Here is an 11,703-nt window from a genome sequence, read left to right as displayed (position 1 = left end):
GGGGGGGGGGGGGGGATGACGGACGGACACGACCGCACTCACTGCTATGCATACAGTTCACCACCCCCACCCCAGCCATCCTCCCCCTCCACACAAACCCCATATCCACCCACATCTACACAGCCCCAACGCTCCCCTACAATAAACAGGAGTAAGACCTAATTTTGAGATATTATGCAATCACCTCTATATACACCACACAAACCAGGACACTTTCTGTAGTGGGGGGCTCAAAACTAGACAGTACTCCAGATGTAGCTTCACCAGTGCTGAAGAGAGGGGAAGAATCACTCCCCTCAATCTGCTGGCAATGCTTCTACTAATGCAGCCCAGTATGCCACAGCCTTCTTCACAACAAGGGCACACTGCTGGCTTAGGTCCTTTTCTGCAGAGCTGCTGCTTAGCCAATCGGTCCCCAGCCTGTACTGGTGCATGGGACTGTTCCATCCTAAGCACAGGACTTTGCACTTGTCCTTACTGAACCTCATGAGATTTCTTTTGGTCCGATCCTCCAATTTGTTACGTTCTCTGAATCTTAGCCCTACCCTCCAACTTGGTGTCATTCACAAATTTGCTGAGGGTACATTCTTGTCTATCTTATTCTGAAACTGCATTCTGGTTCCCATGACAAAGCAAGAGAACAGCCTGGAATCAAGACTAAAGGCTAGAATCAGGACAAGTCTAGCATTTCCATCACTTCTTTTCCTTTCTCCACATGGCCTGGCACACCAGTAGTTACCCACCCTGGCAGAGGGCATGCTAACCAGCCTGTCTGGAATAATATTATAATAATCCCTCCAAGCATCTCCTAGGATTCTTGCGCATCCCCTTTTGGTATGCTGGTCACTCACCTTTCCCACAAGCTGCACAATCTCAGCCAGGTCCTCCTCTTCCTGCAGGATCTCCTTGGCCTTGGTCCGTAGGGGAACAAACTCTGTGAAATGCTTGTCATAATACTCATCCAGAGCACGTGTATACTTGCTGTAACTGATCAGCCAATTGACAGACGGGAAGTGCTTGCGTTGAGCCAGCTTCTTATCCAAGCCCCAGAAAACCTACCAAAGCCAGACTGGTTAGTGCATCTTCCTCTCAGAAGTACTTAAATGCATTGCATTTTCCATGTTTCTGCATTAGCAAATACAGCTAAAGCCACCTCATTCCTCCAGAAAAGACTTTGAAGACTAACCTTCCCCTAACTACCCCAACTGCACTATAGCAGGGGTCCTCAGACAGAGCCCCTCCTCTTATAAGTCAACTCTAGTGATGTACCCAATTCCATGTTCATTTTGCGACATTTGCCCAGCACTACACAGTCTTGATTGAGATTGCCCCAGGTCAGCCCCAATATTTGCAAAACTACATGGGTTTAACTCCATGCCAGAATCCAAAACAACTCTTTTCCCAAGATATGCAGCCTTGTCCTCTTTAAACTAGGAGTTTCTACAGTAAAGCCCCAAATATTAAGTGCTCCTCCAGGAGGACTGCAGCCGTTTCTCATGCCATCCTATCCTAGCAGAAGGCTACCACCCCCACTGTCACTTTCAAAGGACCAGAATGTCCCTGAGTCTGTGAATAATCCTGAGCAATCATCAGCCTACAGAAGCCTGAAGAGAGAGTTCACTACCTCTCCACATGCAGTAACTTCTTAGGCCTGTGTTCAGAACATTTCACAAGGGCAGGCTTTGATGCTGCAGGACAATTCCACACACCACAATGGTCACAGAGTGAAAGTGGTTCTGGTACCCTACATTCATTTCAAGCCCTATTTGAGAAGCCATAATGAAACTCTAAGCAGACTGCCACCAATTGGAACGTACCTGAACAATGCCCAAAGTAGCAGATGTGACAGGATCAGAGAAGTCACCACCAGGAGGAGATACACTGACCAGAGAGAGAAAAGCAGCAGTGGTCAGCAGTGCTTATGCAGAGCTAGGATGAAATTTCAACATAACCACACAGCTCTATGTGGGGAAGAAGCCAGGATAGTTATCACTCCCTCTCCCCCTACCCTTTCTACTTTCAACAAAACACCAAGGTTAGGAGATCTGTGAAAAGCAGGAAGTAGAACACTGACTCTGGTTTTACACTTAGTGGTTTAAGCAAAATATGACTGTTCAAGCAGGTTTTGGTACAGGACAGGACCCAGGAGTCAAGGGTGCAGAACAGGCAGCAGAATACCTGCATTTTTAATGCCAGCTCCAAGCAATGTGCTTAGACGCCAAAAAAACAAGGTCAGAAGAGGAATATGACACTTCCAAAACCAAGTCCAAATTAGTGATCAACTAACAACTTCTCACCACAGGGAGAACTAATCCCACTGCATATCCAGTTGTTTGGCTGGTAGGATCTGCCTAACATCCCATTCCAGCCTCAGTAGCTCCAGGCTGTGATGCAGAGTTCACTGAGCTGAGAAGGAGGTTGGAGAAAGGAAGACTGAGGACTTCTTAAGGCTACAGTACAAGACTGTCTGGGAAAGGCAGGGACAGAACAGACTATTCCTGAAATAGAAAATGTCCCCCCACACCGCAACCTATAGTACCAGGTTGTTATGCAGATGATTTTCTGTGATAAGTGCACTCCTTTCTGCAAGGATTCTCAGGGCTCTGGAAGCCAATTCAGCCACTCAAGTTAGAAAGCAACTGCACTTTGTAACACTTGAGAAAAATTCAGTTTTTCAGGGTATTCAGAATTCACTTAGCTTTCCTGGAAGCTTGATGTAGTTGAGAGAAAGCATCCCCTTCTAGTGGTGTATGTGGTGTGTGGTGACATCTGAGTGAAGATGGATGCAATCTCTCTAGAACTCCCAGTCAGCCTGACCATGTACAAAGCTATACCATTACCCCAGGCTGACAGCCATTCCTGCTCACTAGCAAGCCATCTACAAGTGTTCTAAAGATTTTTCTTTGCCTGTCTTTTTCACTAGGCCAGTCCCCTCCTTCACTGGGATGCAGGGGAGTCATTTAAAGGATTCAAGACTTGTCACAGCTGTCAGGGCTCTATACCCCTGCAACTCTCCCTGCATGCATAAGCTCATCTTGCATCACACCATGCCCATACCCTACTTCTCCTACCCCCACCCCCCCAACCCTTTCCATTTAAGTCCCCATTCTGATTGCTTCAGACCTTCTTCTATTTAAGCTGTCTTGGTACATAGAAGGGCCTTCCTGTCCCACCCATGAGACCTTTCCCTGCCTACACTGTAAGCCCTACCTGAAGTCCCCAAAGCATATCATGGTAGTTATAAAAGCCTTTTATATGTATACCAAGAAAGTCTCCTTTCTTGGTTCTGGTCCCTTAGCCCTGTAGATTCTCCTCATCTGTTCATCTGGCTGCTCCTCAAGGCAAAGCAACTTTCCAGACAGACAAGGAGGGGCACCTGGCATTGCCCTACAAAGCAAACAGCTTGAACTGCAAACTGGGTAAAACCAGAAAGCTTAACACTTACGCCCCAACAATGCTGACACTGCCTTCCCTCTCAGGGTTCCCCAGACATTTCACCCTGCCAGCTCGCTCATAGAAAGAGGCCAGGCGGGCACCAAGGTAGGCTGGATAACCACTGTCTGCAAACAACACAAAGCCAAGTCAGACGATGACTGCAGCTTTAAATAACTATTCCCAAGGCTGGAGTCGGAAGCTAAACTACTCACCAGCTGGCATCTCAGCCAAACGCCCTGAAATTTCTCTGAGGGCCTCAGCCCATCGGGAAGTGGAATCAGCCATCATACTGACATGGTAGCCCATGTCCCGGAAATACTCAGACAGAGTGATTCCTAAAACAGAGACAAGGGAAAACAGCATTGACAATTCAGGCAAGACTCAGATTCACAAGCCCTCCCTAACCCCTCCCCTCGCCCCCTTCCAGGAAACCTCATCAATAACTGCAGTACTAATTAAGATTCTGATGGTGAAGAATGCAGAGAACTTTTCTCTGGTCTCCCAAGAGCTTCATTGTGGCTTTGGTCTCCTTTCCCTCTCTCCAGTGTTCTTAGAGTGCAATCTGTTCCCAGGGCCCATTCTTCAATGGGATGAGCACAGTGTTGTTCAGTCACTTGTGCTTTATCTGTATGTCTGCCTCTGCAATTGTGCAACGGACTGTATGCAGAGAAGGGTATTCAATTCTAAAGAAGTGTATCCTCCACATCTTAGCCTGACACGTTGCACTTTTAGGGGAGATCAGGTTTTGCCTGAACAGCATTCAGTAAATAAATTTGTGGTTCAGAACTCCAACATAAAACAAAAGGAACACCTACTGAACAAAAGGGAGCCATCTACCATCTACTTTGGTAGATCTACACAGTTACGGTAAAAGTACCATTGTCTGTGAAAAATGCCAAAGATCATAGGAGAGTTGACTCTCCAGAATGAGCCAACTTTTACAGAAACAAATACCATAAAAATCACAAGATCTGACCTGATGCACTCTCAAGAGACATTATCATCTGCATAATGTCAAATGCAAATCCTGGGCTGTGGATTAACAGAAGACCAAAAAGTGTCATGATACATTGACTGGGGTACGAACAGTTTAGAAAAATTGCATTCTGATGTTCAGCAACCTTTGAGAGTAAGCCTGGAACCAGAAATGAGTGTAAGTAGTCATCAGTCCCATGCAGCCTCCACTTCCCCTGTAACTTACCAGTGTAAATAGAGGCCTCTCTAGCAGCAACAGGCATGTTGGAGGTATTAGCCACCAGAGCAGTTCTCTTCATAATGCTTTCTACTTTGCCATCAACTTCCATTGTGAGCTAAGAGATGAGAAATAATATATATATTATTTTCAGCATGTTGCGATGTTGTACAGTTTCTAGAAAAAAGAAAAACTAACTCATCCTGGCAACTGCACTGCAAAGAGGGATATATTCTAGGGAAAGACCTTCTGGCTCATCAAATACAGTATCTTGCTATGTAGCAGGTGATGACATCCTATAATCCCTTCTCTAAACTGATCATGCATGTTATTAAAATGAGTTAGATTTATTGCCCTCACTACAGCTCTTAGAAGGCTGTTCCAGAGTTACAGACTTCTTGATATCCACTTAAAGTCATTGATAATTTCACATTTATTCTTGTGGCAAGATCCTCATTTGGCTTAAGTGGTGATCTTCCACTCTGGTATTTGTTAGGATTGTTGTTCTGTGTTTATGTAGTGGTGAAGCTGGGCCAACCAAGACAGAGGAGTTTGTTTAGACACTGTCTTAAAGACAGAGAGACAATATAGGAAAGCACAGAGACAGAGTAGAAAGGAACAGTGGAGTGGACTGGAAAGAAAAATGGATGACATTATTCAGTTTCCTATATTCCCCCACACTTTTGCCAGAAAAACTGTCATAGCTTCTGGGTATAAGGAGAGACCCTATCTGGGAATATTCTGAAGAAATTCCTTCCCTGGGTGAAAAAGGAAAAATGTGTCAAGTGTAATCGTGGAAGAATGAGATGCAGGGCCTAGTTGCAAGAATGAAACGTCATAATGAAAACTGCTTATTGGGAGAAAATGATGCGGATGAAGATGTGGATGTGTCTGAAAAACAATGTGGATCAACTGGCTAGTAAATAAAATAATTCACTTCGCAATACATCATTCTTCAAGACTCTCTCTGTGCCTTTTAGTATAAGTGTGATTTAACAAGCAAATTCCCAAGCCATTTGCTATGTTGGATGTTGCTAGAGAAAAAAAAAAGTCTAGCTTAATTAGTTAACTAGGTTTAGAATATATCATCCAAGTTTACAGTACAGAACGGTGCAGCAAGGGAAATCTAGAGTTGCCAGTTGCCACTGGGTGTCATTTTCTTATTTTCTATTACATAACACACGTCCTTTATTTTGGAAAATCATGACGTGGCCCCAGACCATAATGGTGATGCCATAAATCTATTCCCTATTTTACTTCAGCATAACTCAGCTTTCTCAAGGGAACCCCCCCATCCTATACTGGTTCTCTCAAAAAACAGAAGTGCTAGTAAGTTCAATGGGGCTTACTCCAAAATTAAAGTGCACTCAAAGTGCAGTCAGTCTTAGCTTTTTGTGGAATTTATATTTTTTCAGTAAGGATGTAGATCAGATGACTGAGTAATAGAGTGAGAAGAACTGAGAAGAATGACTATTCAAAAATCATTTTTGTCTCAGGATTCCATTTAAGCATAAGAGACTTTGACTACCTATCTGCAGCAACTTCAGAGTCATCAGTTGGTACTGTTAGCAGCAGTGCTGCAACTGAACGTATTTCAGACAACGAAGTAACAGTAGCAAGCAAAAGATTTCCATCATCCAGTGCGACTACCACTCTGGATGGGTTTGTAGTAAGGACCAGAAAATACTAACAAGACACCATAGATGAAAAGATTGCTCGGTTCATTTATGCCACAAATTCTCCTTTTCGCACTGTTAACAATAAACACTTCATTGACATGGCTGAGTCCTTACGACCAGGTACTCCATGTGGTAGAGCAGACATTGGTGGAAGGTTGCTAGATACAGTGTATGAGAAGGAACTTGAACAGTATGCAAGAAATACTGAGGGGAAATTTGCCAGTTTAAGCCTTAGTGGATGGAGCAATGTACACAACGATCCAGTAATATGCGCATGTGTCACAACAGAAGATGGGGTTGCATATCTTTCAGAAACACTGGGAAATGCCCACACAGCAGACTATTTAAAAGAAGTGGCAGTGAACACTGTAATAAACTGTGAACAAAAATTGAACTGTCACATGCAGTTTTGTCACAGACAATGCTGCAAACGTGGCAAAGATGAGAAGATACTTAGAAGAAAAAACAGAAGGCTGCTCCTTAACATATGGCTGCAGTGCCCATTTAATGCATCTTTTAGCCAAAGTCTTAAGTACTTCTCCAGGTATAAAAGAAAATGTTGCTGAAGTTGCAAAATACTTCCATAACAGCCACTTTGCTTCAGCTTCACTGAAGAGAATAGGAGGATCCAAATTAATTCTCCCTCAAGATGTTCAATGGAATTCTGTGGTTGATTGTTTTGAACAATTTATTAACTGGCTTATTTTCATAAAGAATTGTGAAAAAAAACCATGATAAAATAGATGAAAGTATCTCATCCCAAGTATCTAACACTGGATTAAAGAGGAATGTAGAGAATATGCTCAGTATACTGAAACCTATATCCATAGCCTTAAACTTCAGAGAAATTGTTGCTGCATTGCTGATGTTCTCAAAATTCGGAAGGCACTTCAAGAGACATTGTTTCTGGTTGGGTATTTCTTTCTTCATTCTCAACCCCAGATAAAGGTAGACGCCTAACTTCTGAAGAAGATGATGCTGCCGTGACATGGGCATATCAAAAATCACTCCTCGGTTATGCCAGTCACAATAAATTTCAGGGCTGGAGGGGAGCCATTTAAACAGTACATGTTTACTGATGAAGTTTTGAACAATTCCCTGAATTGGTGGAAATCATTAGCTAGACACCTTGAAACAGGGTTCCTTCAGTTGCTAAGCCAATTTTTCACAGCAGTAGCTTCCTCTGCAGTCACAGAGATAATTTTCATTGTTGGTATTATTAATGTGAGACTATTTTCATTATTTTGCCTTATATTTCATCATTTGTTGTATCAACAGACATTGTAAAAAAAACTGTATTGAGTTTTAAATTGACATCTTTTAGTGATCAGATCTGCACGATTGTTTAAGAAATATGTGAAGTAGTATCAGTGGGAAACTTGATTTAAATCAATGGTTTAAATAATAGTTTTATCTGTGATTTAAATCATTATTTAAATCAATGATCTGAAATCAACCCACCCCGTCAACAACTTTGAGAAAAAGATTCTCTTTAGATAGGCAATTAGACCTTCATGGCGTGTTTTGGCCTTATTTTAAAAAAGAAGTTGGATAAATGCACAGGTAGGTAATGACTTCAGGAGCAGACATTGAAATCAACTGCCAAGTCATTTTCAGGTGCCAAAAAGGCACAAGAAATCCAACCCACAACAGGTGAAGTGCCAACACCACCTACTGCATCAAGCCACTGTACCAATGAGTACAATAGCGCCACAGTAGTGACCCTTCCCAAAACACTTGGCTTCTAGGAAATTTCACACTAACCTCTGGAAAGTCTCTCAGTACTTCAGACATCTCATTTCCTCGCTCTCCACATCCTACATAGATGATGACATCACTATTGGAATACTTTGAGAGAGACTGTGAGATCACAGTCTTTCCACAGCCAAATGCCCCAGGGATAGCAGTTGTACCCCCTTGTACACACCTGAGTAAGGAGAGACTATAGTTTATTTTAATGTCAGAAGAGAGTTCTCTTAATTATACATTTAAATCATTTGCTTCTTGGCACTCCAAAGCCACCTCATTCCACTTGCCTGCACAAAGGCAAGGCCAACACAGGGATTTCTTTTTGCTTCTGATCCAGAACATTTTTATTATTTGTTGAAACGTGAGAGAATATGCTGGCCTCCACCAACATGGCTTTCTGCTGTTAGTAAAGTATGAAACCTGTACAAATCTAGCCAGGTACTTCCAAAAGAGTACATCTCCTCTCTTTTGTGTAGACAGGAGCCTCCAGAATGCACAGGCTAAATACCTACAACTTGAGATCATGATGGTTATGTGATGATACACATTAGGGCCAAAGTTGTCACACTTCACTTCCCTCCAAGTCAGGCACTAAAGTCTGTATTTTAAACAAACAAGTGCTCCAGGCATCAACTCCTTGAAGTCCCTACTAGCTGCAGATGTTTATACAGCAAAAAAACAAGCCCTTACTTTAAAACGTTTCATTAAACAAATCCTCTTTCCAGCTTCCATCTTTTCCCTCAGCCGCCCCCTGAATTAAGTGCTTATCTTCTGGTCTTCCTGATGATCTAAACCAGTCTCATTTTCAGTGATAAAGACCTTGACTTGTAACACTTGTAGCCTCCTCAGGTAACTGTGTTTTATTTTTAAGTTTTCCTCTTTGTTTTGGTGCATCATGATGATCATACTTAGCTAAAGTGCTTAAGTTTTCTACTCTCATGGGAGCAATACTCTACAAAATCGCAGGTGGTACTCACGGAAAGAGTGCATCTAGGACTCGCTGGCCAGTCAGCAATGGGTGATTGGCTGGTAACTTTTCAGTAACAGGACGGACTTGTCGTACAGGCCAGACCTGGACCATAGTGAATTTCTCCTTCACACCTTCAAACTCCAGCTCCAAGACAACATCCTGTCAGAAGGTAGCAGATACTCATGTAAGTGAACAGCTGAATGCTGAGCCAATGGGAACTAACCCATCAACAATTACCACCATTAATATCTGGATAGTCTGCAAAGACTTTTCAAATACCTCAATATTCTGTCCACAGCCTGTCAGAAGCCCACTTCCCCAAAGCACTGTACACACAGGGAAGTCAAGCAGCAGTATGAAGCCTCAGCTTCAAATAAACTCTCATACGGCACGGTACTTACAAAATGCCACTGAACTCCCCACATACATGGGGAAGTGCATGACTTCACTGTGGGACAGCTAACACTGCACATCTAAATTGGTCCAGCTGAACCATAAACAAATAGCAGTTCATTTTCAAAAGATACTCAGGCAAGTGTTGTTGGCAGCAGGTGACCTGCATCTATTTTAACTAGATCTATATGGCAAGAAAGGCACATGCACCTGCTGAACACCATGCACTGAAGTTTAGCAAACTTACAGAAGCATCATAGTTCCCTGGAGGAGCAATGTATGTTACTGTACCCCTGTTTCTTGGGGGCAACATGATTTTGTGTTTGATGAGGGAGTTTTCATTCACCACTCCATAGATGTCTCCACCAGTGATGTGACTGCCAACCTAGAATCAGAACAAATATCTGTCATGTACAGACACTTCATTTTTAGAGCATCTATGTTTAACACCAGGACTCCATAAAATGCAGTACACAGGTTTAAGTCCAGCACAAAGAGCATCTCCTCCCTAAATATACTAACAACACAGTAGCCTATATTTGTATCATTTACCAGATCTGCAACAGAATCATGCTATCAATATTCAAGAATGGTTATCATTATATGCAAAGGTTACAACATTAAGGCAGGAGTCCAAGTACTGTGTAATACAAGGGATTCCCTCGCCTCCCTGTCCAGACCAACTTTGTTATTACTGAAGAGATCAAAAGGAATTATTGGAATTAACACCCTCTGTTGCATTGTAAAAGACACCCAGGTACCAAAAGCTTTACATTAATACAGGGGTGTCAAACTAATCTGGTCCTGCAGGCCAGATGAGTGGCCTATATCCTCAACAGCTGAATGAATGACATGTGGGCAGCACCCCTGCCACCCCTACATGCTGGATCCAGTGCATATGGCACTTGCTCTGGCTGGTCTGGGACTGCACTGGATGTAGCATTTGGCTGCCCCTGCCCACAGGATCCAGTGCACTCTGGAGAAGGTGCTACATGGGAAGGTCCTGGACTGGTCCTGCATGGGGCCAGATGACATAGCTGTGTGGGCTGTATCTTTTACATCCCTGCATTAAAAGGCACAGACATTCATTACCTGTTTTCATGATCCCTCTGCAGTCCACCAATGTCCTATAAATAATTATACCCACCCTCTCAAATAAATAGCCTGGGAGCCATATAGCCTCTACACTTTGTGCCCCAGCCCAACAGCATGATTTTGCAACTGTTGTAACCTACCCGTAAGTTTTTAGAAGGTGTGAATTCCCACTTGATGTCCCTGCTAAGAGCTGACACGTTGACACCTCTGGGAATGTAGATACTTTTGGTCAGAGCATTGATGTCTGACAGGGGCCTCTGGATACCATCAAAAATAGCTCCCATAATGCCAGGGCCCAGCTCCACTGACAGAGGCTTGCCAGTACGTAGTACAGGATCTCCTACAGACACACCAGCTAGAGAGGCCAGTTAAGGAAAAACACATCTTATGGAGAGGGTGCATGTTACCAGAATAGACTATTTATCTGACCAGCTCATTGGTTCCAACTGTGGAATTGTATACACTGCCTGTTGTTGTCTTGGGGTGGAACTACCAAGGTAACAAAGTTTCCATTCTCTAGAGACAAGGGACTGATCATCTTTCCACAATTCAGAGATTCTGGTTTTCCCTGTTTAAAAAAAAAAATATCGCAAATTCTTGGATTAATTCTTGGTCCAGCTGTAATTGCCCCCCTGCTTTGTGGTGCTAAGTAGCCCTGATACGCTGGTGCCCTGCCCATGCTCACTCCCAACCACAGCCCTGCCAGTGCCCTCTCATTCCTAACCCACTGCCCCACACCTCCAGCTCTCCAGTGTGTGAGAAAGAGCGAGTGTGTGGGGAAGGCAGGGGTGGCATGCACCCCCCAAGATTTCTGTGCTCACAGCCTGGTGCAGGGCTGTAGCCAGGCTGGATCAGCTCTGGACAGGAGCTGCCTTCACAGCCCAGTAGGTGGGACTTGATATGGGAGGGAGCGTTGTGTCATGATGAGGTGTGGCAATGGTGTGGTGTTGTACCCCCATTGCTGCAGGACTAGCAGGCAGGCAGGGGGCACTTCACACTGGTGGCTATGGAGGCACAGTGCTCCCTCCTGTGCCAGGTCCCACCTACTGGGCTGTGAAGGCAGCTCCTGTCCAGAGCTGATCCAGCCTGGCTGTGGAGGTGGCTTCTGCCTGGAGCTGGTCTGGCCCAGCTGCAGCCCAGTGCCCTGCTATGGGTACAGAAATCTTGGGGGGGGGGGGGGGGGGGGGGGG

The 11,703-nt window shown here is 44.0% G+C and overlaps 1 protein-coding gene across 2 annotated transcripts in view; it reads right to left on the bottom strand.

The window, feature by feature from the left end:
* Positions 1-11,703, bottom strand: part of ATP6V1A (ATPase H+ transporting V1 subunit A) — a 43,714-nt gene that overhangs the window by 6,513 nt on the left and 25,498 nt on the right. For both annotated transcript variants that reach the window (XM_019526918.1, XM_019526917.1), the window contains exons 4-12: positions 10,654-10,868; positions 9,666-9,803; positions 9,033-9,184; positions 8,071-8,233; positions 4,637-4,745; positions 3,648-3,770; positions 3,446-3,560; positions 1,818-1,881; positions 852-1,055 (exon numbers count right to left, since the gene is read on the bottom strand). In XM_019526918.1, coding sequence (XP_019382463.1) covers positions 852-1,055; positions 1,818-1,881; positions 3,446-3,560; positions 3,648-3,770; positions 4,637-4,745; positions 8,071-8,233; positions 9,033-9,184; positions 9,666-9,803; positions 10,654-10,868 — 1,283 coding nt within the window. The remainder of the gene's footprint in view (positions 1-851; positions 1,056-1,817; positions 1,882-3,445; positions 3,561-3,647; positions 3,771-4,636; positions 4,746-8,070; positions 8,234-9,032; positions 9,185-9,665; positions 9,804-10,653; positions 10,869-11,703) is intronic.

Source organism: Gavialis gangeticus, unplaced genomic scaffold (genome assembly GCF_001723915.1).
Source record: "Gavialis gangeticus isolate Ggan-Ray unplaced genomic scaffold, GavGan_comp1, whole genome shotgun sequence".
NCBI classification, from domain to species: Eukaryota; Metazoa; Chordata; order Crocodylia; family Gavialidae; genus Gavialis; species Gavialis gangeticus.
Note: the sequence above shows the minus strand (reverse complement) of the source record. Positions and strands in the feature narration are given on the sequence as shown.